This window comes from Amphiura filiformis, chromosome 17 (assembly GCF_039555335.1).
Source record: "Amphiura filiformis chromosome 17, Afil_fr2py, whole genome shotgun sequence".
Taxonomy (NCBI): Eukaryota; Metazoa; Echinodermata; class Ophiuroidea; order Amphilepidida; family Amphiuridae; genus Amphiura; species Amphiura filiformis.
The window spans coordinates 4,096,037-4,123,849 of NC_092644.1; the positions used below are offsets into that span (position 1 = coordinate 4,096,037).

The following is a 27,813-nucleotide window of genomic DNA, read 5'->3' on the forward strand; positions in this document are numbered from 1 at the left end:
GTGGACAAGTCTTCACTAAAACAGAAGCGAAAGCGACCACTTGTTTATGTATACGCAGGGGGGTGTCTGAGGGGGGATGTTCCGATGTTCAAAATTTTGCAAAATGAAGGTCCAATTGAAGTCATTTGGTGCATAATATTTACACTGTTATCATAAAAAGGGACTTAATTTGCAAAATTTTACTTGAGATTTGAGATTCGGAATTATTACTAAAGCATGCATGGATTGATGTTGCAGCATGAGTCCGACTTAAAACTGACTTTGGTGATAAAATGTGACGGGTCCTGCATGCATATCGACGGGTCCGCAGTACAAGCAATGCCCAAAATAATCACAGACCTATTTTTAGGTATGGGCAGTGATGGGCCTACTCAATTACGTGCAATTTAACATTTTTTCTTCTCTTTTCTCCCTTTCTCTTCTCTTTTTCTCCCTTTCTCTTCTCTTTTTCTCCCTTTCTCTTCTCTTTTTCTCCTTTTCTCCCTTTCTCTTCTCTCCTTTCCTTTTTTTGGAGGGTGGGGACCAAAATGTGGGGGGGACATTTGATATTGTGTCCCCCCCACTTTGAAAAGTGAGGGGGACGTGTCCCCCTGTCCCCCACCCGATTTACGCCCTTGATAGTAGGCCCTAATAGTACAGAGTAGGACAAAGTGGTACCGGTATGCAAAATGAAATGCAATAAAATGCAAAAAAAATTCAAAAGTTTTCAAAATTGCTTCACTCTGCGCACAAGCTGCGTAAAGTGCTCGCGGATTTCACGAAATTTTCCAATGCAGCCCAGCAATAAAAGGAAAAGGAGCATGAGCATTGCCTGGATTTCGCCAGATGGATTTCGCACCCTGATTTCCTGATTTCGCAGGATTTTAACGAGCGCCCTCTTATCCCGATTAGCCTCGTGTCATACAACTTCAATAGGTGTTTTGAGCGATGTGCCGCATTAGCATACAATTTTCTTTTTTGAAAACACATTATTTTAAAAAAAAATCATAATATAATTATGTGTGCGTTTCAATATATGTTATATTTCAACAATATGATATTATACCAAATTTAAACTCAATTTGATCTATCTTGTACTGTGTTACAATGTTAACTTTTATCACAATGTAAAAATATTAATGAAACTATAGTTCTCCAAACAAAAGTAATTTCTTATTGGGAATTCCCCTAGGTCAAAGGTTACAAATACAGCCATACCGCGAAAAAGAAGAAGAGGAGGTAAGCTTAAAATTCCACTTAAAATTTAATGCTTTTGCTTCCATGCACGATGCTCGACTCACAATCGCTAGGATTTTATCGTGAAAGACGCTTTAGCATTGATCCCTCATAGTAATAAAATAGTCATCCACAATAAAACAGGAAGCCCCGTCTGCATATCTGACAGAAGAACCGACTTACACCTGTTACTTTGATGACTGACAGAACAGAATTTACATGGATAAATTTTAACCCTGACTAATTCCCCAAGGAACTTGAACCAAAAGTGGGGCTTTCACTTTAAATTCTGAATATTTGGATTTCCATGGCCTGGCACCCCGGGCCTGGCACCCCTAGCTTATGCCCAGCGAGGTCACAGAGTGTGACGTGCCCAGAACTCCCAATAACTTTCGTAAGCGACAGACAAATTGCAGGAAAGCGTGCCAATTTAAGCTTCCTGTAATATCTATGGCACATGTGCGCATAACGTACGAAGTCACAAACTTCAATATGCACTTCAAATACAGCAGACCAGCTGTTAATTATTACCGATCCTGTAGAATAACTTACATAATCTTCAATTTCATGGACCCCCGTTGCTCAGCTTTGCAAATGTCATTTTTATCTGTCAAATCCGCTGTGTATGTGCTCAGAGATTTTATGATATGCTCCATAAATCACAGGTGTGAAACTGACTTTATACCACTCGCTTCGCTTTTAAAGCTAGCAGAAAGCGAAGCCTCCGGCTACCTCGTGGCATGACGTCATCATGGGCGTGTACAAAATTTCCGATGGGCGCCTTATTTATTTGTAACCCGTTTTGTGATTGGTTGCGAACACCATTCATCGCAATCGTAAGCCAATCAATGAAGGCGACGGCCTTTTACGGTATGAATTAATGTGACCCGCCACTCCAGTAAAGTACGTCTAACCTGATTGGTTTACAAAAATAATTGGATATTTGCTAAGCCAGTCAGCGTGCTCGATGCTTAATTTTGCTTCTTTTGCTAGTCATTCTGAGAATTCTATTTGTGGAACTTGTAATTGTAAAATAAGAGCATCCCAATCTGAAACCACTTGTATTCAATGCTCTCTAAATTACCATATTGATTGTGTATCTATTGAAAATGATAATGCCTCTTACTGGTGCCACTCATGCTTTTACAGAACATGTCTCATTGAACTTCCTTTTGTAATGAACCATTTATTGATTATAATTGTAAAATGTCTAAGGGGTTTAAAATTGCTCATCTTAACATTCAAAGTTTACTAAACAAAGTGGACCATGTCAGAATTTTACTTGATGAAAATAATATTGATATTTTGTGCTTGACAGAAACTTGGCTGAATAATGATGATAATGATAGTAATATTACAATTGAAGGATTTAAATTTTGTAGACTTGATAGAACAACAATGGAGCATGGTGGATTATTATGTTATGTAAAAGATGGTATTGTTTTCAAAGAGAAATCTGATTTGTATGATAATGAAGTTGAAGCTCTCTGGGTTGAGATCAATCTTCCTCACACTAGGCCAATTCTCCTTGGAACTGTATACAGAGTTCCTGATTCAAAGGCTGCCTATTTAGACAAATTAGATTTAGTCTTTCAAAACTGTACTTCTATTTATGATGATGTTGTAATAGTTGGTGATTTTAATTTGGATTTATGTAAAAAATGTAACAGTAGTAAAATAAATAAAGTTGCTTCTCATTGTAACATGAAGCAACTTATTGATGATTATACAAGAATTACTGAAACAACCAAAACAAAATTAGATCTTGCTTTTGTTTCTAATCCTAATCGAGTTTCTGACTCGGGTGTTCATAGTTTTGGTATCAACGATCACTCCTTAATATACTTGGTAAAAAAAAAAAAAAAACCAAAAGCTCCTTCAAAAACAATTAAGTATCGCTCAATGAAAAAATTTAATGGTAATGATTTTGTTAACTCTATTAAGGGTAAAAATTGGGATAAGGTTTTAAATTGTAATAATGTTAATGATGCATTAAGTGTTTGGAAAGAACTATTCAATGATGTTTGTGATGATCATGCACCTATAAAAGAAAAGCTTGTGAAAGGATCACCACTTCCTGAATGGATTACTAGGGACTTCATTCAATTAACTAAAGATAGAGATTACCACTTCAAGAAAGCACACAAAACCAACAATCCTGAAGATTGGAAGACTGCTAAAGTGTTAAGAAATAAGGTTAATAATATGAATAAGTCTTTGAAAAAGACTTACTGTTGTAATGCTATTAATGAAAATGTAAATAATTCTAAAAAGTTGTGGTCTACTATTAAAAAGTTGATTCCTGACAATAAGTCTTCCATTCATGCTGTCAAATCTAATGAGGGAATCACAGCTAATGATAAAGAAACTGCGGACAAATTCAATGAGTTTTTTGCATCAATTGGAAACAGTCTCGCCACTAAATTTAACAGTAATGATTATGATGACAAAGAATGTGCTCTGGGTAATTGTGTTAATGCTCAATTTTGTTTTGATTATATTACACCTGAATTTGTCTTTGATGAAATTTGTAAGATGAACAACAGCAAATCACCTGGTATTAGTAATTTCGATGTAAGGCTTTTTAAAATTGGCTGCTCCAGTTATTTGTAAATCTCTGGCTTATATTTGTAATCTTTCGCTTTATACATCTTGTTTTCCAAATGACTGGAAGCAAGCCAAAATTACTCCTATTCATAAGGATGGTGATAAGTATGATGTAAATAATTATAGACCAATTTCTGTGCTTCCTGTCCTTTCTAAGATTATTGAGCGAGCTGTTCATGATCAACTTTACAATTTCTTCACTGAAAATAGCATTTTAAACCCTTGTCAGTCTGGCTTCAGACGTAATCACTCTACTGCCACTACTCTTATTGATGTTTCCGATTACATTTTAAATAACATGAATCAGGGTGTTGTCACAGGAGCATTGTTCCTGGACCTCAAAAAAGCTTTTGATACTGTAAATCACAAAATTCTTCTTCAAAAGCTTCATAGCTATGGTGTCACTGGTAATACTTTAAATTGGTTTAGGTCGTACTTAAGTGGTAGAATACAATCAGTCAATGTTAACTCTACACTCTCTGATTTTAAGAATGTAAACATCGGCATTCCACAGGGTTCGATCTTAGGCCCACTGTTGTTTATAATTTATGTTAATTCTCTTCCTGAATGTATTGATTGTAAATGTGTTATGTATGCTGATGATACAACTTTGCTTTTCAAATCGTCAGACCCATATGCTCTTCAGTCTCAGATGAATGATAGTTTGTTAAAAATTGCTCGGTGGTTTGAAATCAACAAGCTTACTCTTAACATTAAGAAAACTAAGTACATGCTTTTTGGAACAAATCATACTTTGAAAAATTTTGATGACATTTCACTTATCTATGGTAATGAGTCTATCGAAAAGGTTGATAAATTTAAGTATTTGGGGTCATATTTGATCCAATCTTAACTTGGAATGAACATATCAATTATATTTCTTCTGTTATTTCTAAACGTATTGGTGTCATTCGCAGAGTTAAGTTCTATCTTCCTCCAGCCACATTAAATTTACTTGCCAATGCATTGGTCTTCCCACACTTTGATTATTGCAGTCCTGTTTGGTCAAACTGCATTTCTGAACATTGTAATTCTCTCAAATTCTTCAAAACAAACTTGCTTTCGTGTTCTTTTGTCTGCCGACATTAGAACACCAATTTCTGATATGATGAACACCCTTTCCTGGGACAGATTAAATGAAAGATGGGATAAACAGCTTCTTGTAACTGTTTTTAAATGTCTTCATCATGATGCTCCTTCTTACCTCTCATGGCAATTTATTTTTACTTCTTCAACTCATTCAAAATGTACCAGAAGTCAATCTTGTAATACACTTGTCTTGCCATCTTGGAATAATAATTCAGGAAACGAACTTTTTCTTACAGAGGTGCCTCAGTGTGGAACAAACTGTCTTCTCATGTTCGCATTAATCTTACATCAATGAATGTGAACATGTTAAAATCAAAGATAAGCATATAATTCACACCTTTCCACCTCTGTTAGTACTAAATTTCACTTCCTGTTTGTTAAAATTCATGTTTTATAAAATACATTTTATCATCTTGATTTGTAAATATTACCTACATGTACATAATGTACTCATTTTTCAATTTTGCTTTTCAATTCTTTTGTATTTAAATGTAATTTATCTCTTGATATGTAAAATTGTTAAAATCTTATATTATGTAATTATTATCAGGGTCTCATGGGAGACCAGTTTTTGTAAACTGAATGAAATACCCTGAATAAAGATTGTTATCTATCTATCTATCTCTAACAACCTGGTCGTAGAGGTTTTTTTTTTTTAATAGGCGAATTCACATGGTGATCCAGCGATCGAGTATAAATTCAGCATGACTTCTGCTTTAACAGGTGCAATAACAATACGTGGACACAATCAGTGACATTTACACAATGCAATAATGAATTATTTATGACATGCATGGGCTGGATTTTACGATCGAGGTAAGGTTTTCGGCCTGTCCCTGCGTGAATATCGTTACTTTTCAGCATCAAAGATACTTGCGATGACCAGTTTTTTGCGGACACTTTGATAACAGGTAACTTTTATAGGTCATAGGGTAGAAACGATAGTTGTACAATTGTACGAAAATGTACATTTTGTTATAGGCCTAAAATATATTGGTCCGTACGTTGTGCATGTATTCAGTTGTTCGACGTATACCCCTAGCTAGCCTAGTTCGCAACGCAAACTTAAAAAAACGGGCAAAACAGACACATCATTTTCACATATATCAGTATGACATTTTCGTATTGGTGCTGCCCTATTTAAAGGTGGGTAACCTGATTGACAATCTCATCCCCCACTTTACCTCATCAAAATGCTGATTTTGGTATCAGATGAAAGCTCATATTTTTCTCATAAACATATTGAAATTTGGCGTTCCAAATCGGTATATTTCCGAAGAAATCATCAAAAAACTGCCGAATTACATGTAGTCATATATTTGAGACTAATAAGGCAGTTTTTTGATGATATCTTCGGAAATACACCGAGTTGGAACTTCTAATTTCAATATGTTTATGAGAAAAATAGGGCCTTTCACTTGAAATCAATATATTACATGATCATGATGATTATCATTAATAAAAACACCGTAGACTACCAATATCACGCTGTATAAATGTCGGTAATTCCATTAGGAATTAGTCGCATTTACAAAAAACATTTACATGTTCTTTTTGCATGAGTGCTTGCTACTTGAAAGGGACAACATTTTATATGTTATAATACGTAAGTTTTAAAGAATTTGATTTTCCAAATATATCAGGTCACCTTCCTTTAAGTTTGCACTGAAGTGCCATCTCAGTTTGGGTGCGCTGATGTGGATCATGTGCTAATGAATTTTTATTTATTCTTGATATTAAGATAAATAATTTAGTATTAATTTAATACAATTTCAAGCATAGGAGTTTAGGCAAGAAGCAGTTGTAGTAACTACAAATTTCAAACGTTTGAGGACTTGTTCTCAGGGTTTTATTTTGGCAAGTTTGCATTAGTATCTGGTCATTTTCACAGTAAAGGGTGTAACTTTTGATTTTTAGGGTCAAAATTTCAAACCACTTAAATATGTTTCTGTTTACTGAAATCATGCATAGAAGCAACTTAAATTCCAGTAAAATAATGTTTCAAGGCTTAAACCTTTTGATTTCTAATAAAAATTTGACATTTCCATAACATTTTGGTTAAAATCTAAGAAAAAATGTATTTTACATAACCTCAGAAAATTATGACATGAAAGCTGGAATACATGGTCATGTTTTTTATACTGGGACCCTAAAAAAGGTGGTGCTGTCACATTTTGCTAAATCATTTTGTCTACTTATTCCTATATTTTTGCTAAAATTCATCATGAACAAATGGTTTTGGTCTTATTTTGAAGATAAATTATTAATCTAATGAATTAATAACAAATACAATTAAACAAATGTATTAATTAATTACAACAGCTTAATTAAGTTAATTAGTCAGGGGTGGTGCCGGAAGTGGAGGAGCCGGAAGCGGAGGAGCTCTGTGTAATTCCAATGGGAAGTTGATGTTCATTAATAAAATGTATGCGCTTTGTTGCCTAGTAGAAGTAAAAATGCATTTTGCATAGTGTTAATCTTATTTTTTAACTTTCTATAACTATAATTGCCTAGTTAATCTTAATGAACTTAGTAATTAAAGGTCCGTAACCCGATCGACAGCATCATCCCCCCGATTTTTTTCATTGTTGATGAGGTTTTGGTATCACATAATAGATCCTATTTTTCTCATTACTATCCTGAAATTTGACGCTCCAAGTCGATGTATTTCCGGAGAAATCATGAATCACAGCGGTTTTTACAGGTATACCAGTTTGTAAACAATGGTAAATACTTTGGAATTCTGGGAGGAATTATGAGCGAAATATCAGTCACCGCACGACGGTGCGCCGTATATAGTTATGAAAACGGCAGCGGTAAGCGTGGTGTGCTAAATAGCTCAATTGACTAGCGCGTTTGTTTTTTACCCGAGAGGTACCGGTTCAAAACCCGGTCTCGGAAGGGTTTTTTTTCTCCATTTTACCCAAACTTTTTATATTCATTTGAAATGTACATATTGCAAGGGGAAATATATTTTGTTTCCTTTTTTTCTTAAACGGTACGAAAAAAAACCATTTTCCGTTCAATACGGGCCGGGCATTGTACAGCATGTCAGCATTCGTCATTGCCTGCCCAGAATGCAATTCACGTATACCAAGGTATTGGATTGCAAATTTGGCTATTTATTCACATTTACGCTGAAAATGCTCTCGTTTTTCACAAAGCAGCATAAAGGAGGCGATATTTGATATTATTATGTAATTTTAAAGACAATCCATATCCAAAACCAATAGGGTTACCCCCCTTTAAGGATTTAACAAGCTTTTAATTAATGCAGTGGAATGTGGGTCATACAATACAATGGGCTGTAATTTTGCATGCATGCATGTGAAATAAATTTCAATATTGTTTTATCTTTGAAATATGAAATAAATCTTCTAAAAGGAGATTATTACAGTCAAAGGATTTAATCTGATGACATATTGATCTCTGGTTATTGTTAAATAGTTAATTGATGTAGGCTAATTGTACATGTATTGTACATGTACCTTTGTTACTAATTATTCACTGAATATTGATTTTTGGAACACCCTATATAGGAATTGGATATTTAAATTTGATATTATAGCAATTCTATAAACTATTTTGAATATATCTTCCAAATTTAATGGCACTTAGGGAAATTTTACATAAATTAAAAAAATTAATTTACAACTTTTTTTCACACCCTGTATAACACAATGGGCTTAACAAAACCCTGTATAACACAATGGGCTTAACAAAAATAGTGCAAACTATACATTTAATGAAAGGACTAACTGTGTACATTCCAAATATCAAGTTCATTTTCCAATTTAATATACTATGTAGAAATATTGGGGCGGTAAAAAATTTAAATTTTTCGGTATTTTTCAATGGAATCACCCTGTATATTTTTTGGTACACCCTGTATATCCATTCAAACTTTACAGATTTGCAATCATGACAATATATGCTTTCTAAACATGTATACTTTTACTAGTTTGGGTGAAAACTTTTTGAAATATAATCAGAAATACAAAAAAGGAGTTGATTTTTGACAAATTGCAAGATGTGACACAATTGGGTCCCACCTCAAAAAACATGACCACATGTGAAATCCCATTCCAAAGTAAGTCAACAGATATAAGTTAAATTTTATACCATGTTTTGCTATGTTTGTAATTGTAGTTTTGAAAATTTTTAACATCAAGTGTCATTTACAATGGAAATTTCCAAACCTTAAACATATTTTTTAAGTTTTAATTGGGTTCCTAAAATAATTTGAATGTCTAACTTCATGTACAAATACTACTTGATGAAAGGAACCTCCCAGCCAAGTTTCACAGAAATTGGGAGTTATTTGTTAGAATTGGCAATTCAAGCGATTTGTGTTTCGGAGGCTTCAGTTAACAACACAGGTGATCATAAAAGTAAAATATTTGGCTAACTACTACAAGTTGACATAAAAAATAGGTAAAAAATATCACAATTACCAATTTTCATGCTTTGCTTCTAAGTATTGAATTTCAGTTGTGACAAAAATTAAATTATCACAGCAAGTCATTTTTTTGTTTTGGAGGCTTCATGTTAACAATTGTTAAACATTGCAGAAGTAGTTTTTTTGAAAACAACAGTGTTGGGATCATCTAAGCTAGCTGTTATTTTCTTGTGTGTATTGAATCAATGATTCTATGCGGCAGATATTGTAGATTTATCACATGTTAATTTTTTCACCCATTTGTTAAGTATGGTGTTTTTTGCATGTGAAGCCTCCGAAACAGGCTTTTTGGGTATCAGTATATTTTTCAAACATTAACCATGTCAAATTTTTTTTTAATTTATGACATTCTGCACATATCAAGTAATAATTACAATGCAGATATCAATATGAAACACACCAATTTAGATATGCATAGATGATAATTAATCTTATTGTTGTTTCGGAGGCTTCATTTGTTTCGGAGGCTTCAATTGTTAACGGATAGTTTGTATAGGGTCCCATTTTCAAAGGTGATATATATCTCCACGATTTAAAAACATGTGACTTGAGGATCTACTTTGCTACATTTTGATAAATAGATTGGATGAGCTCTTTTATTTATATTTGCACAAGCTTGCTGAACAGTTTGTTTCGGAGGCTTCAAAAAGTTAACGGAAAAAGCGGCTCTTTGAAGTCAAGATTTTATAAAAATTTTAAAAGCTTGCAAATCGACTAATTTTTGTTACCCATTTCAAGTTAAGATAACAACTGTTATAAATCAAGAAGAAGTGAAGAAATAACCAAGAATTATGAACCAAAGCTACACCCACAAAGTTTGTTAACAATTGTTAAGGGAAAATGAAGCCTCGAAACGACAAATATCAAGTCCGGTTCTCAAAAATACAGGGCTGTTCACAATTAAATCTAATGTGGCAGTGTTTACTGAACATATGACTGTACTTTCAGGATAAGAAAAATTATTCATGAACTAACTGAAGAAAACACAGGGTTTTACAAAAATGTTACTGTTTTTTATAGTTTTTCAAAATGGCAATATTAAGTACATTTAAGCCTGCTAAAACTGAACGCAGTAACTCCCAAAGCTGATTATCCTACCCAAGGTAGCTGCTAACTAGATGACTTATGTGGCCAAAAATCATGGAATTCTGTGGTTTTATTAGAACACTACGGATTAAAATGTTAAAAATCCAAAGTTACACCCTTTACCGTGAAAATGACCATCTAGTAAAATACTCACTTTAGAAACCTGTGTCACTGATGTATGTCATCTGTGATTGCTTAACTTATTCTACGCATCAGCTTTTGTCCAAAGAAATATTCAAAAAGATGATTTTTGAGTGATTTTTATGAGCAGAGAAAAGTCCACTCCACGACTACATGTGAATATGGTGATGAATGCACGCTAAATTGCGGCGCCACATACACGTAGCTCCTTGGAACTCACGGTCGGAGCCGTGAGTTCCAATTATTGGAACTAAGGCAAGAATTACAAGTAGCTGTGTTTATTAATATTATGACAAACATGCAACAATTTAGGCTACAGGAGCCTTGTATTTTTTAGTGCAAAATCATGCAATTGCATTGCACTAGCTTTTTGTATAGATTTTAACCCATACGTTGTGCAGAGCACAAGCTTTTTGTATAGATTTTAACCCATACGTTGTGCAGAGCTACTACGGTATGGGTTCCCTGTACTACATGGCACCAGGTGACCAGTGTGTGTGTGACAATCACATGATCAATGTGATGTATCATCATCATGACAATATTCTATTTCGTTGAGAAATCTGTATCAGTGGTTCATTACACTAAACTTTACAAAGCTTCATACATGTAAGTCTCGAAGTCGTTCGTAACTGAAGACGAATCATATTTAAGTATTACCGTTCACATTCACAAACACCTTTTCCCCCATTTTCATTGCCCTGTGCTGTAGTAGTACTTGGGGGTGATGCAAAGGGGGCACTTAAAAGTTTGACCTTCCTATAAAGGGGGGGGCCTGAAAAATTGGCCACAAATTTTCCCTGGAGTTTATATGCTTTTCTATGGGGTTGACCCATAATTTTCATGTCAAAAAGGGGGACCCTGAAATTTGTGCGATCTGAAAAAAAGGGGGGGGTGCGAAAAAGTTCCATTTGAATACTTACGAACGGTACCCTCATCATGACCGAGTTTTGGAATTAAATCTACTGGAAAACTAGACAGCTATCACGTGACCAGCCCAGCGGGTCAGTTGCCTGATGAAGTCTGGTGATACCAAATGCAACGTAGCAATAGTTGCAAATAGTAAGTTCCAGTATTAGATTTAATTCCAAAACTCGGTTTGAAACTACTGGATGACTAAACATTCACTCATTCCTCATCAAGTCATCATGACCCTTCGTAAGCTGTTATGTCTAGTATCAGTATTCATGTAGGCCTATTTAGTATTCGTAACTTTACGAATGGTTACTCGAGACTACGAAGGGTTAAACGTTTAGTGTGAAATGGACTCCAGGATTCTCATGTCTCATAGGGCTGATAAAGTGGATTGAGAGAGGGAATTCCATGCACTGCCAGTTCTCGGGAAATATGAGTTTTTATAGATGTCCATCTTGATGGAGGTGGTGATTTCTTAATAAACCCGCAGCAGAAGAGGTTTGAATGTAGGCTTCTTTTTTGATTCCTACCAACTCATTTTGGATTTTGTAAAACATAGCTGACGATTTCTCTCCCTTCTGACAGCGAGAGTATCCCATCCGAGAACTTCCAACATTTGAGTGACACTGCTTTCTCTTTGGTAATCACATGTGCAAAATCTTGCAGCTTTTCTCTTTCATCCAAAGATCTAGGGAAATGAATGAAGTGTCACTGGAGTTGGAATATATTAACCCTAACACCCATAAATACTACAAAATACCACAATGAATACCACTGCACATGCAAGAATCGTATATAGTATATTTTATTCACACACAAATCGTGGCCCTCAGGCCAAATTACAAGTGGTTTACAATATTAAAAACAATTAAACATTAAAAAATACAGTATCAATATTAAGAAAAATACAGCAACTGCTGTTGATAGAAAATAAAATACATTGTATTGCACTTATTCAAGACATCATTCAAAAACATTATAAATACACACCATTAAAATGCTAAAATTGCCTCAATATTTCCATATTTAAAAAGTCAGAATATGCAAAACAGTTCAGGGCATTTAGTTATTCAATAAATTGATAAAGTATGGAATAGCACTGTTTTTGAAACGATCGGTCCTTGCATAAAGTTGAGAGATTTGATTTGCATTGCGAAGGACCCTGCCATGACTCTCCAGTCTGGTAGGAGGGATGAGATCTTTTGTTCGAATAGAAGCAGAAAGCCCTTCGGCCAACTTACGACAATGGTCCTCCCTCCTATCAGCTAGAGAGTCTAGCCCAGGGTCTGCGATGACGCAATAACCGCAAGTGCTATATGCTCACAGAATCACTGCGCGGGGACAGCATTACCTGTGTGGCTACCGGTCGGTGATCGTGTGCTTGGCATGCGGGGAGTCTAAGGTTAAAATCCCAGGGGTGCCAAGTGACTTCTTTCTTCATCTTCTCTCCATTTTCGTTTCTTCATTAACTTCCGATAGCAAAAAGCAAGGTTGGGTGTTAGGGTTAAATAATGTATTTTATATTACCGTAACTACTCGGGTATAAGCCCACCCCCTAGATGGCAGATTTCACTTCAAAATGGGGGTGGGCTTATAACTGAGGAGGGGCTAGTACTTGAATTTAGAAATAAGACAAATCATCCCCATTTTTATATGCCCAATGTACCAGTAATTTCTATTATCTTTGTCAATTTCTTAAAATTCTAAGTGTGGAATGTTAATTATCAACTGATATTTTTTTATATTTGTTCTTAAATGTGAGAGAAAAGCATTGATTTGATTTAAGAACTTGGCCAAAATTTAGTGCTGGGCTTATAGCCGAGTGCACCCTTGTTCCCAGAATGTTTTGAAAAATAGGGGGTGGGCTTATAACTGAAGGTGGGCTTATACCCGGGTGGTTACGGTATTAGTTGACTTTGTAAATTTGGTTCAAAATTGACCACTGCCTTTTGAGGAGAGTGAGAGCAATCAATCTCTACTGCTCTCCTTAAGGGGGTACTACACCCCTGCCCAAAATTGTGCCTATTTTTGCATTTTTCTCAAAAATTACAAAGCATTGGTGACAAGTAAGATATTTATATTATAGGGGCAAGGACTACAACTACTGCACTGGAAATTTTATTTCAGCACAGACAACAGTTGTGGAGTTACAGTCAAAAATGAGGAAAACCAATATTTGATCAATAAATCAATAACTATACTTGCCTTGAGTTGCTGAATTTTCAGTGCAGTAGTTGTAGTCCTTGCCCCTATAATATACATATCTTACTTGTCACCAATGCGCTATAATTTTTGAGAAAAATGCAAAAATAGGCACAACGTTGGCCAGGGGTGTAGTACCCCCTTAAATCTGATCTAGGAGAGTGATTTTTAGTTCTCCTCAGTTGACCATGCTCTCCTTACATTCTATTGTAAATGCTGTAAACTGCTCTCCTTGAAGGCCCCAGAAGAGCTATTTAATGCTCTCCTGCAAATTCCAAAAGACAGTCCCTGCTGCTCGCCATGTAAGTTGGATGGACAGTATCAGATTATGATGAATGAAGACAACGTATATAAGTTCCTTGTACTAGATTATTATGTCATCATTATCATCATCTACGTCACTTGTATTTAGTTGTATGTTAAAGTGACAGGTACATACAGTACTAATCTCAGCATGATTTATTGTTTTCTCTCTCCTTTTTAGAAAAACTGTTAAACATGGCCAACATGACAGATGTACACCGTCTCATCGTTCAGACATTCATGTCACGTGGCATACTGACAGAGAAAGAGTTGGGAGATGTAACGAAACATGCATGTGATTATTTCAAAGGTAGGTAAGGCATGTATGTGTACAGAGTTATAGCTAAGGTGGGTGGGTGGTATAGTATACAAATGGTGAAAGAGGTGAAAGATGGATTGTTCCATTACACGAGCCGGAACGGCGAGTGGAATGGCACAATGCATCTTTCACCGAGTGATTATATTTCGACCATTACACAAATTTAAGACAGTTAATATTTGTTTTATATCACTCATGCATAAATTCTATTACTAAAATACTATTTAAGGTATGAAATACATTTTTTCTTTATCATATCACCATGTTTTGCCGTGATATACTTCACATTTTGGGTTCCACCCCATAACTAAATCGGCGAGTCCAAGAGTCAGCGCACGGCTTGGCGCAGGCGCACTACGGCAGAGCACTATGATGGTAAAGACTATCACACGGATAGGGTGATAGTAAAAATGACAAATGGTAATCAACCAATGAACTGTCTAGAGTTTATGTATGAGTGATATAAAGCCCACCACTGGTGAACAATTATAGCCTAACAGACATTAACAAAGTCAATGAACATTGAACAGAATGTTATATGGAGTCAAACTGATGACTTTTAAAAGAGCTCTGGAGGGCCAATCAAGTGTTTCACCGCTGCTGAGAGCTGCTTGACAATGAGTGAAACTATAAACAAAACAGATGGGCAAGGGATAAAAAGTGTATAAAAGCCCATTCACATGTGAAAAACAACAAAATACAAATAAAATTGTCTTTGTGAAAGAGAAAAGAGGTTTTAGGAGCTCCAGTTGTTAAAGTGTGTGATGGCAAGTGATGACTAAAGTGTTTGTAATCCATTTGTTGTTGTAATTCAAGTAATAAATACAAAACCCTATAGCTGTACCTTGTGGCATGTATAACCTTATTTTCACCTCTTCCTTTAGAGAAAGAAACAAGTGGAGAACGTTTCATACGAGACATAAATCCAAACATCCAATCGGTGTCTATGGAGATTCGGACAGGGAAGGAGGAAGTCAGTGGTGCTAATGTGTATGTTCTGGTGAGTGTAAATAACAGATAATAATAATAATAATAAACCAATATTTCTATAGCGCAATTTGCATCCCATTGCGCTTTACATTGAACAACTAAAAAAGGAAAATGCACATACATAAAATATACAATATAAAATTGACACTGTATATTAAAACTACACCTTAAAAGTAATCTAAAAACAACCAAAATATTGCAGCAATAATGTTTAAAAAACCAATTTGCCAATGTACATAATTTTAAACATGATAAAAAGATACATGGCCACACACTCATCCATTCAAAAGGCTGCATGCAGTAACTACTATTAGTAGGCATGCAGGAACATAAACACATCCCAAAAAGAAAGTATCCAGTTTAATTTTGGTCCATAAGTCAAAGAAGGAGTGTTAAATCAAGATCTACCAAAAGTATTTTATAGATAAATTTATTCTGCACAGTTTGATACCCCATTTGTCCAAATCGATGCAGAATTCATGACAAAAATGACCTATTGAATGCAATCACCTCAATGTTTGCTGTGGATTTGGTCCTGCTGCTCAATATTAATTTTGTTTCACTGAGAGCATGCGCTGCAGATGTGGGGCAGTCATTGATGCAGCAGGAGGACATACCAGATATTGACTGTGAAGAGTGAATGGTAAAACATTGAGGATGGAGTAAAAGAGTATCTGTATTCAATAAAACACATGAAGTGAAGTCAAACAGTTTTAGTTGTGTCTGTCATGGTGTACCTTTATGAAGAAGCTTGAGAAACAGGAAAACCACATCAATATGAATTACTGCAAGTTTAAAATCCTGGGTAAGTGCATTCATTGGTCCGTATGCACAAAAGGGTTAGACCGGGTCTAAAGTTAAACCTGGTCTAAGTGGAATTTAGTCCCAGAAGAAAAGACATTTTCCTTAACATTTGCTTAAGTTATTTTGTGTTATTTTTTAACTTTGCATTTAAATCTTTGCTTTAAGAATTTGCTAGCTACTCTAGGAAGGAAATAAGAGTAAAGGACCATTCCTGATGGAACTAAATTCCACTTAGACCAGGTCTAACTTTAGACCTGGTCTAACTCTTTTGTGCATACGGACCTAATGTCATCAATTCGGCATCGATTTGGAGTATCAAACTATACGAAAATTTTTTATCTGTAACATACTTTTGGTTGGCCTTGATTTAAGACCACATCTTTGACTTATGGACCAAAATCAAACTGGATACTTTCTTTTTGGGATGGGTATATATTTTGACAACATCAGTAGTCTGTTTCACAAACCCTAATGATTGATGTTACAGTTGATTTACCCTCTATTAAATCAAAGTAAGATTGATTGTAAGGCATTGCGAGACTGGCACCCACAAGTTTCACCCTGCTAGCAAGGGGACAAATTTAAGTTTGATAACATCCTATAAATGAAAGTGCCTTCATTAGGAGGCTATCCATCGCTCCCTACCTGAAACGTAAGTGTGTGCGAAATGATGAAAATTAAAATATGAAAGACCAAGTTTCAACAATTTCAGACATTTCCAAATATTGGTCAAATTACTGTTAACAAGTTAACATGGTCATATTTGTAGGCAGGAGAGAGTCAGCTGTGAATCTGTGGGCATACTCAATTACTCATCAACACAGGGCTGTCAACTGTCTTGCAACATTCACACTTTGGGGTACATTCTCACACGCTCACCCCAAGGTAGTAGAATCTCACGCAAGTCTGCCAATACTTGCACATTCGCATGTAAATATATTAAAAGCTCATGCCTCTGTTAAAATTTTGTCCCTACCTACCCCCCACACTTTTAGATTCTGAAGCGCCCCTCCACAATATCTCACGCCATGCAATTCAAATGCAAGTATGCAAATAACAGATTTCAATAATATTTATTGTACTAAACACTATTTAATTGTTTGAACATTGAACCTACTCCCCAATCCAGGAAAATACAGCACTATTTTTGGGATTAAAAAATATTATCAAAGTCTGCCCAATCTCAATCCTTATCATTTATTTAGTACTAACTCAAACTGGAGATATTTAAAGAAAAAGTTCACTATTTTACTAATTTCTTGACAAAAAAGAGCCAAAAACTTGCATTTTTGGCATGTTTTCTGACAATCGTGTCACAAAAATCAAAGACAAGTCTAAGCACTCAAAATCTTGAGTATTTGACAAAATTTTACTCAAATTTCAGTTTTTTGTTACTATAATTAAATGATTGGTTATAAAAATGAAACATGTCTTTCCCAAAATTAGAATGCTTAGTTTAAGTCTTTTTGCTTGATTTTCACAGCATACATGCATACGAAAAACACCCTAAAAATGCATGTTTTTGGCCCTATTTCCAAAAATTGGCCAACTATTAAAATTCTACTTTTATTGCCAGTTAGGACTAACTAAAGGATTAGGATTTAGCTATGTTTCATTTGTCAAAACAGGATATTATTTTTTTAATCCCCAAAAATTAGTGCTGTATTTTTCTGGAATAGGAAGTAGCACCAATCAAAGGAAACCATCAAATACTAGGGCATTTCTAAGATTCTTTTCTAAAAGGAAAATTAGCAAGATTAATATTGTGCATCTTTTTTGTGTGCAAACAGGTCAGAACAACAGAATCTGAGCTTGGTAGACTCTCGACAGACTACACACCTAATGAACTGGAGCTGTTCAAGAAAATGGTAATTTTCACTGTATTATTTTTACAATATTTTACTGTCTTAATATATCGATATGTAATGGTGAGCATGCATCTATCATGCACATGTGTGCTCTAAAAAGAGAGACAGCTAGCCATACTGTGTATTGGTTAGCTTCAAGTTCGGTAGTGACGTCAATGTTATTTCGCATTCGCAAGAATGTCGACAAACCTCCTTGTACGTGTACGCTCTGCACGATAAACTTTATGCGCTTGATTTGATGTTGCCATCGGCATAATACGCACGTACGGCACTACCGAAGTTGAAGTGAACCAAAGAATAGTAAGTACTGCATGCATAATACTTCTGTCATACCCATTCTTGATCCAAATGAAGAGGATAATTTATGACTCCCCGGGCTGATTAAACGTGTTATCATACTCAACAACAGATACAGGTGTGCACTGATGTATCACAGGTGCTAAAGACATATTTTACTTTGCTGACTTATGTGTTCAATGGTTGTCTTGAAATATATGCCACTAGCCAGTTGCTCTTATTTTAGGGCAATTTTTCCTTCTAGTTTTCAAATATTTATCATATATGCAGATGTGGTTTTTGATACCAATTTTTACCTGTGCTTTTTTTGTTAATGAGGCAATTGCAAAGTAAATCATCATTCACTATATGTGATGCGATCAAGCAAAATCAGTCGGAACTCAGAAATATTAAATTTTCAGTTTATTACAGGATAGTAAAAAGCATTTACAAAACTGCATTTTGCAGAAAACCCCATTAAAACTGAGCAACCAGTTCCAAAGATATGGGCAATTAAAGAGTTCCCAAAACAGGAGGAAACAAAAGGAAATACTACCTTTGTTTGGCTATATCTCAAAATCAATATTTCCGAGTTCTGACTGATTTTGCTTGATCGCATATTATTCTTGTGTTCTTTGGTACAGTGGTATTTCCAAGAGAAGATACATTTGTTATAGTTTCTTGCATTAGAAGAAAAAGATGTAACATTCACTCAAAACAGTTACTTAGTAGTTACAAAAGGGAGTACGAACACTTGTCTCTAAATTTTATGAATAGGGGGAAAAACTATCGTCCGGTAAGATACTGGGGATAGTTCAGTCTACTTGGGTTGTGTCTGACCAATTAATTAATGGCATTCTCTAATGAATATATGTGAGGTGTAATAATGTACACTACCAAATTCCTATTACTGCCACCCCCAGCGGTACACTGTTGTCCTCATTAGTACTGTAGAGTGTAGACATGGTAGAGTACAATGTACCTTGTGTTGGTGGTCTAGAGTACACACATGAGAATTAAATGAGTACAATGTAAAACACACACTGGTACTGGGTTGGTACTGCAATGGTACTCTAGATAAAAAATAGCCACAAGGTAGCTGGGCAGTAATGTACCTCTGGGGTCGACAGCAATAGGAATCTGATAGTGTACAGACGAGTGATATCACTCCCAAAATTACCTGATATCACCCCATATTTGCAATTATTAAAATAATAACATTTATTTTAACTTCAAAATATATCCATGATAGAGTACAAAATAAATGTATTGAAAATTGTGTTTTTTGTAGATGGGTTTGATCATTGAATCTGAAGGAGCAGCTTCCTCAACAGATATCCTCAATTTGACAAATAATCTGCAAAAGAGAATGAGTAAAGCTGAGGCAGAGACTGTGCTGAAGAGTTTAGTAAGAAATAAATGGCTGACAGAGGTGAGTGGATTCAGTGGCGTAGCGTCATAGGGCACGGGGGGCATGTCCCGTAGGAAAATTGCCGAAAAACGGCTTGTGCCCCCCAATCAGACCCGGTGCCACCCCAATCATGGTCGGTACCCCCTCCCCCAATGTGATGACCCACGCTACGCCACTGAGTGGATTGTGTTTTGATGCCTACCTTTACTTTAAGATGATGATGGGTTTTGTAAGTGCGGCATTTATCACTTGTCGGGCCTCAAATTTCCATTTTCAAGGCCACTGGGCAAAGACAAGTAACAAGGCCAACAAGTGATGAAGAATGTATTGGAAGTTGACAAAGATCTAGGGCACCAAAGCCAAAATTGCAGGGGGGGGGGGCACCCAAGGCCAAAACTGGACTCCCTGAAAGTTGAGCCCTGTCGCTTGTGATCAAGCCATCAGCCTGGATGGTGAAGGCTCAAGTTGTGAGAAAAATATTTGGGATTTGTGAAAAAAAAAAAATCTCCTGAGTGAAAGATGGCTGCTAATTATCCCCAAACACAGGAACTCCCTATTAGCATGACTATGGAAGCTGAGAAAGCTCTAGTTGTCTGCTTTGTAACATGACTGTATTTTCTTTGTGTATATTTAGGTGCAAGGAGAGGTATCGCTATCCAACCGCTCCATCATTGAGATGGAGCATTATATGCAAAGTGTGTATCAGGATGAAGTCAAGAGTTGCAACATATGCAAGAAGATTGTACTCAGGGTGAGTTCATGTATTAACCCCATGAGAACTACCTGCCTATTAGTCAAAAAGAACTTTTCATTATCAATTGGACCAATCAGCAACATTGTTAGAATAATTTCACCATGCAAAAAAATTAAAAAAAGATTAAAGTGAGGATATCACATAATTGACCAATCAGAGGCAATGTTAGATCGGCAGGTAGTTCTCAGGAGGTTAAGGTGGCTATCATTTTCTTTGGAAGGGGTGATCGCAAATATACCGGGGCAGGTGGGGTTGTGGTCCTAAATTTTTGGAAAGAAAAATAGGGGGGTCATAAAACTTTTGATGACCAAAATGTAAGGAGTCTGTGTGTTTATTTTATTAAAAAAGACTGATTTCAAAACAATTTGAGCCTGTTTAGGGGGTAAATTGTATGTGGGGGTCATAAAATTTTTGTTGCCGAAATGGGGGGGGTCGCAATTTTATTGATGCCGACTTTTTGTAAATTTGGGACCCCCTTTTGAAGAAAATGATAGCCCCCGGCCCCCGGCCCCTGAAGTACATACCATTTAGTGATCTTCTGTAAAAACACTTTACGTATAGTCAGGCCGGGGTTGCTAAACAGACAACAAATTTTGATGCTTTTGGGATGCTCAGCTCCACTGATGTTCACCTTTTGAGATGCACAGATTCTGGGATACTCAGCTCCAAGAACGCTCAGCTTCAAGGATGCTCACTTTTGGGATGTTTGGTCTTTTCATCGATACTAAGACAGTGCGATATTGTTGATGTGGAGCAATTCACATTATGGCTTTAATATTGCATGTACATGTACACTTCATTGTTGAAGCAACTGAACCCCAAAATGTCGAATTATGGTATAATTTACTTCAATCATTAATATATCGTACAATGATACTGGTTTTAGGGGGCATTTTAACGGCAAAGAAGGTCGTTCGTTTGCATGGAAAGACATGAAACTTCCGATTACAATCTTTGATTTTTGATTTGGTGACTGTGATAGAGGGCAGTATTTTGTCATCATTATTTTGGGCAGCCGGAGGTAGATACCGTAAAATTCCGTCTACAAGCATATATATGCCTCTAAACGAGGTTTTTTTGACACAAGAGACAAGAGGCAGACACTCTCAACAAAAATTTGGAGTTTGAGCAACTATATTACTGATAAAGGCGGCTGTACAAACATGTATATTTGTAAGACCAATCTATTGCAATGTTTTTGAGAAGGGTATTGGCCTTTCATATCTTTCGTTAAAAAAACCCCTCGTTTAGAGGCATATATGCTTCTAGACGGAATTCTACGGTATGTCAATTGTAACAATCCTAAATTTGTGCGAATGAAGGATTTTTGCCAAATTCTCCTGCGAGAATCCACATGACTGACACAGATTTCTAGGCCTTACCAGATACTGAAGGGGTTTCCCTGGTTAAAGAAAGATTAAATAAATAAAATTTACTTCAAGTGCTATTCTGTATCGGATGTTATGGCAGCATAAACTCATTTTGTGTCCATGAACATACCGTGATTAAATCCAGTATAGTCCCACGTTCGAGTATAATCCCACCCCCATTTTTTTTTTTTTTTTTTTTATAAGTTTTTTTTTTTCGGTTTTGGAGTGTCCCTGGACCTAGACCTAGATGCTAGGATCATTCATGGTTGTCCTAAAAAAAAATTTTTTTTTTTTTTTTTTTTTTGAAATTCGAGTATAATCCTACCCCCCAATTGTGAAAATTTTTCACATAAAAAACGGGTGGGACTATACTCGGACCAATACGGTAATTACATAATCCGAAAATCTTCTTTCTGTTGTCTTTTGTATTCTTAATACAGGGTTGTTCTTGCTATCAGCGTGATTGTGGGATCAGAATACACTTTTATTGTGCCCGACGGTTCTTTCAGAATCAAACTCATGTAACCTGTCCAAATTGCAAGAAGCCTTGGACTGATGAGTTTGCCAGCACAGGTGAGATGGGTGTGTTCGGCCCGGGGGGTCACTCAACTTTGGAAGTGACGGGGATGTGCGGACAGCAGTTCAAAAGGGGGTCTTTCAGTGAGAAGGGCGCAAAAAAGGGGTCTTTCCATGAGACTGGAGAAAATGTGACTAATAAAGGGTAATTCAATGTGACTGGGAAAAATTTTGGGTCAAAAAATAAAATTTGTATTTTGATACAAATTTTTCAAAAATTTGACAAATTTAAAGAAAAAATAATACAGAAAGGGGTCATTCAGTGAAAGATTATCAGAAATGTTCCCAAAATTTTTGAAAAATGGGGGTCTTTTGGTGACAGGAAAACAAAATAGGGGGTCATTGGGTGAAAGGGAGTTCAGTAAAACAAAAAGGAGGTCATTGGGTGAGAGGGAGTTGAAAAATGGAGGTCAATGTGGCTGCACATCCCCGTCACCCATTTTTAGTGAGTGCCCCCCCCCCCGGGTGTGCGGATGTATTTTTGTAAACATAATTTACCTTAACAAGCGAGGACACATGAGAAATATCTATATAACAGTGGACGTATAGGAAACATGGTCGTCCAGTGATAAACCTTAATTAGAAACGAGGACATTTGGTTTACAAGTGCTGATCTAACTGAACTGAAGAGTTTTCTTATAATTGCCCCTTGAAGCTGTTGATTGCGTTTTGACTCGGCTAACTCCAATCAGGTCGGAAATAGCTAAGCCAGGCTGCACAATCGTTCTCGCTTTCAGTTTTCAGCTACACAATCGCCTTTGCTTTCAGTTTTCCACTTCTCTAATCCGTCCCTGTTTTTAGTTAGTTGAGGCAAAACGCCATCAATGGCTGAAAGGGCCCAATTATAAGAAAACTCTATAGTTTATTCAGACTTTCTCGGGCTTGTTGCTGTTGGTAGTGTACCTGTTGTTTGCCTCTATAGTGTGTTCAGCTTATAATTGACGAAAAAAGGGGACTCATCATAACATTGTGTATTGATATAGAATGGTGTGCACACAGTTGGGTAAGTTTGAACTTTGTTGATGCTGGCAGTAACCAAACCTGGTTGTCCAACTATCCTGAATGCTCTACAAGTATATAATTTGCTTTTCCCAGTTAAAATTCATATACCCACAATAGAACATATTACCTTAATCTCACACACTTTTCAAATGGAGCACAGTGTATTTTACCCATACGAAAAATCATTCCGTACCGTGCATGCACAGATCACTGACAGTAACGCAATCAACCAATCAGCATTTGGAAAATCGTTAACCCAATGACGTCATCGCTGAATTTTCATTGATAAAATTCAGAATCGTTTAAAAACACGAGTTCTTAATTGCAAATATTAAATTTTTAAAATATTAAAAAGTATGAATGTCACTGTCTATCTCGAATTAACATTGTGTATTATCGTAGCGTTGAATGCACTGAAGCTTGTGAGGCGGGTCCGTTGCATATTTGGCGGTTCTGTTGTTTTTTGTGACATTAAAAATCCATCTTTCGCATGGCCGCTGTGTGTGGGGGTGTGTGTGTGAACGGGGGTCAGCTATGCACGCATGGATTATGTTGATCATGCAGAAACACTAGTACTGCTGACTGAGTGTACCAATCGTAGCAGGGTGTAAAAATATACAACAAAGTCAATGTTTATTCTCAAATACGTTATGGTGTAAATATAAGCATTTGAATAATTTAATAATAATTAAAAAATAAATGAACATGAAACTTCATGAGTGATTTTTCAACATATTTGACTGTTGTATAAATATGGGTGCTGCAGCTTTGGAGCTAAGACAATATGGCGCATTACTTTGAAGTTGGTAATGGGTAAATTACACTGTGTGGAGTGGCCCATTCAGGTAATCTCATTTGAAATTGAAATCCCTCTGTGGATGATTAAGGTCATGTCTTCTATAGTGGGTGTATGGATTAAAACTGAAATTTTCAAATTTTCTCTAAACATTCAAAAATTTCAGAAATGTACATATTCATGACCATATTAAAATGAGTACAAGCAAGCCTAGTAATGGTTCTGTGGATTGTAACTGAAATTGCCCAATTTGCTTGTTGACATTCTCATTTTGATGACCACAGAGTGTCAACTGCAGACGACAAGTTTCAAATTTGCTCTAAACATTAAAAAATTTCCAAATTGTACATTTTCATGACCATATTTGGGTTGCAATATTAAGAATCGACATGGAAATGCATTAAAATGAGTACAAACAAGTCTAGTATTGGTTCAGAGGTTCTTGAGATAACGCCTGATATTTTGAGAAAATGTCTGAAAACTTTGGACTTTTTATGTTGAAGCCATTGGCTAGAACGCAGAGCATTAGAGCAACTTTACAATCAATAATCAATTGTGTATTTTGTTAACTTTCTAGATGAAGATGAAGATGATCAACCAACTCAATCCAGACAGACAGCGAGTACTAGCAGAAAGAGAAAAGACAGGAGAGTATAACCAAACACACAGGAACGAAGTGTGCAAAGAAACTCTATCTCAGGGTGAAAGAAAGGATTCTAAAGCTGACGTCACAATCGTTCAAAAGTTATTTAGCCACGTGTGAAGGGGGACATGCCTGTACATGATGATCATTTGACTGTTAGCCCTTTTTGCATTTCTAATTCCCGGATGTGCCAGGCATGGCCATACTGTGCATGTGTACTGAACAAAGTGTGTGTTTGTGGGTAGTTTTTTTTATAAAAACATTCCAAAGTATTGTGCAGGGATGTATGTCTTCCGGATATTACCGGAAATTTTGCAAAAAACAAAAAACAAAACAAAAAAAAATCCGGAAATGAATGTAAAAAAAAATTCTTGCACTTCCAGAATTGGATGATGATAATTTGTCATAAAAAGAGCCAAAAAACTTTTTTAGGATGGGGGGGGGGCTGATACCCTGCAGCTACTTTCCCGGACAAACCCCCCTAAATGTTCAATACCGCATGCAAGCCCTCTGATGGACCAGATGGATTTTCAGGAAATGGATATATTGCCATTTACATCTGTGATTGTAGAAATGGAAGAAAAATGATAAAAACAAAGAGGCACTTTTGAGCTTACATTTGCATGGATAACCTTATTTTGGTAGCAAGATGGCAGATTGGCGTATACAAGCAGGAGATCATGTAATAAGACTTGTAAGTGACAGGAATTCAGTAGCTGTCTTAACCCCTGATCTAACATTGCCTCTGATTGGTCAATTACAAAATATCTTCATTTTAATCACCAATCAGAATGGAGCTTTGCAAATAATTCACCCCAATTTTTTTGTGTGGTGGAATTATTTTAACAATGTTGCTGATTGGTCCAATTGATAATGAAAACTTCTTTTTGACCAATAGGCAGGTAGTTCTCATGGGTTTAAGGATGCTGTTTGCTCTCCATATTGCTTAAATGTTGCATGCCACAACAACTAGACATCGCTATTCCTGCATTTATAAAAGTATACATTTTAAAAACAGTTATGAGTCTAGGAATCTGAAGTTTAGTACAAATGTGCTAAAACGCCTGTTTTGGGGAAAATAGTGGCTTATTTTGTGAACTAAGACCAAATATGGTTTAAACTCTTGTCTTTGAACTTACTTTTAAACATGTGTGCTCATAATTTTTTTTCCTAAGTCTGTTCAATGAAAGTGTTTGCATACTATTTGCTGGTGTAGTTTGTTTGAAAAAATACCTACACTGACAAATTTGGTTATTATTAAAGTTGAAATTTTCAAAGTTGGTAGTGTATTTTCAAATAGTATATGTGACATGATCAAGGGGAATGAGTCGATGTCGCTAATATTGTTTTTGAGATATTGGCAAAAACAGTGTTCAAATTCTTTTGTTTTCAGCCATTGTTTTCAGCCATCAGTAACTAGATGTCCGATTTTGATGGGGTTTGCATCAAAATGTAGCATTTGTAAATAGAATACGATGTAAAAAACTGCTTATTGAAAATTGCGGACATGTGACTCATTCCTCTTGATCATGTCACATATTTGCACCATTGAAGCAGTGCCTTATGTACATATTTTTCCACAAATGTTGTATTTCCCATTCTTCCTGTGTGTTTATGTTCTCTGCTATGACTTCTGTGAAAAGAGTACCTTTGATCAGGGTTTTATCTCCAGTCCCTGATATTTTGCAATTCCTTGCAAAATTGCCATGCCATCGAGTTCTTGCAAAGGAAGAATGTATGCAAAACATCAGACTAGACACAGACCTTGGGTATAAATTAACAAAGTCTTGAAAACATTTGGCAATAATATTTTTATTTTTTTATTGGTTGGGAAAAAGCAGTATGCTAGATAGTTTCTAAAAAGTGCCAAAATGGCATTGTGGGGCAAATCTGATTTCACATACCGTAAACGTTCATAAATGGCGCTATGGGCTCCCTTGACATAACTGGAATTTTAGGCACAAACTAAAAGTGCCTTCTCATAAAACACACCAGCAAAGAAGGGCACATACCCTTAATTCTTATTGGGATTTATAGAGAAGGGAGCTGTCTATTTGTACATGAAATTTACCCCAAGGTAAAGGATCCCTGGTGCGCCATTAGGCGAACGTTTACGGTATCATTATGAATTTGGTAAACAGCAGAATCCGTATTCTGGCTACTACACACAATGGCACAGTACTGATTGTGCATGTTGGAGCTGTATTTTGCTTTCGGGTATGGAGGACTCGAATGCTGGACCCAATTGATTGTTCTGTATCATCTGGGAAAACAGTATATTCACATTAATGTTGTATTTGTTGTTTAGTTTTAAGGAAAATCAGTATTGTAATAATAATTCATTCATTTCAATCAATTGCATACACTGCAAAAATTGTGTTTAGAAATTCAACACTTTTCTTGCACCACGTTTCTGAACATGTTTTATTTCTAAACACCAATGTCAAATTTCAAAACATGTGTTAATTTTTTTAACACAAGGCATCAAATTCCTAAACACAGGTGTAAGTTTTAAACATGTTTAAAAAATGTGCTGCAAGATAATGTTTAGAAAAGTGTTTAATTTTTAAACACACTTTTTGCAGTGTAGTAGCAATACTGAAGAAATTGTAGATTAGTGAATAATTGTAGACAATAACCGACCAAAATCCTAATCAATTACTCAGGGGTGTAGGCAGGGGGTGGGTGCGGTCACCCTTCCCCCAAATTACAAATCCAAAAGGCTAAAAAGGTCCACTTTATGCGACCGTGACTTTTTTGTTAAAAAATATCCAAATTTGTCCATCTGCGAGCGTAATGCGAAAAAAATTAGGTTCTTTATGCTTTCTTGGTGGGGAAAGGTCCAAAAAATGTCCACTTTTTCAAAATCGGACCCCTTCAAATAAGCCTGGCTACGTCCCTGCAAGTACTGTATGACAGGGAATTTTCATTGTCATCCATCCCCTGTTTTTTTTTTTTACCTGCTTTCATTGTCCCAGAGATAATTT

General features: G+C 35.9%; 1 protein-coding gene across 1 annotated transcript; it reads left to right on the forward strand.

The window, feature by feature from the left end:
• The first annotated feature begins 1,148 nt into the window (after nucleotides 1-1,148).
• LOC140136814 (non-structural maintenance of chromosomes element 1 homolog) lies at nucleotides 1,149-27,534 on the forward strand. The gene is made up of 8 exons (XM_072158413.1): nucleotides 1,149-1,218; nucleotides 14,199-14,327; nucleotides 15,221-15,336; nucleotides 17,921-17,998; nucleotides 19,566-19,706; nucleotides 20,320-20,436; nucleotides 22,250-22,382; nucleotides 24,761-27,534. The coding sequence occupies exons 2-8, from the start codon at nucleotides 14,213-14,215 to the stop codon at nucleotides 24,838-24,840; spliced, it is 780 nt and encodes a 259-aa protein (XP_072014514.1). The 5' UTR covers nucleotides 1,149-1,218; nucleotides 14,199-14,212; the 3' UTR covers nucleotides 24,841-27,534.
• Nucleotides 27,535-27,813: the final 279 nt, after the last annotated feature.

Bases quoted from the DNA above. Each gene is read 5' to 3' on its own strand.
- LOC140136814 (XM_072158413.1), top strand. From the start codon at position 14,213: ATGGCCAACATGACAGATGTACACCGTCTCATCGTTCAGACATTCATG. The intron at 15,337-17,920 runs GTGAGTGTAAAT...GTGTGCAAACAG, and splicing joins GTGCTAATGTGTATGTTCTG to GTCAGAACAACAGAATCTGA. The intron at 22,383-24,760 runs GTGAGATGGGTG...TTAACTTTCTAG, and splicing joins TGATGAGTTTGCCAGCACAG to ATGAAGATGAAGATGATCAA.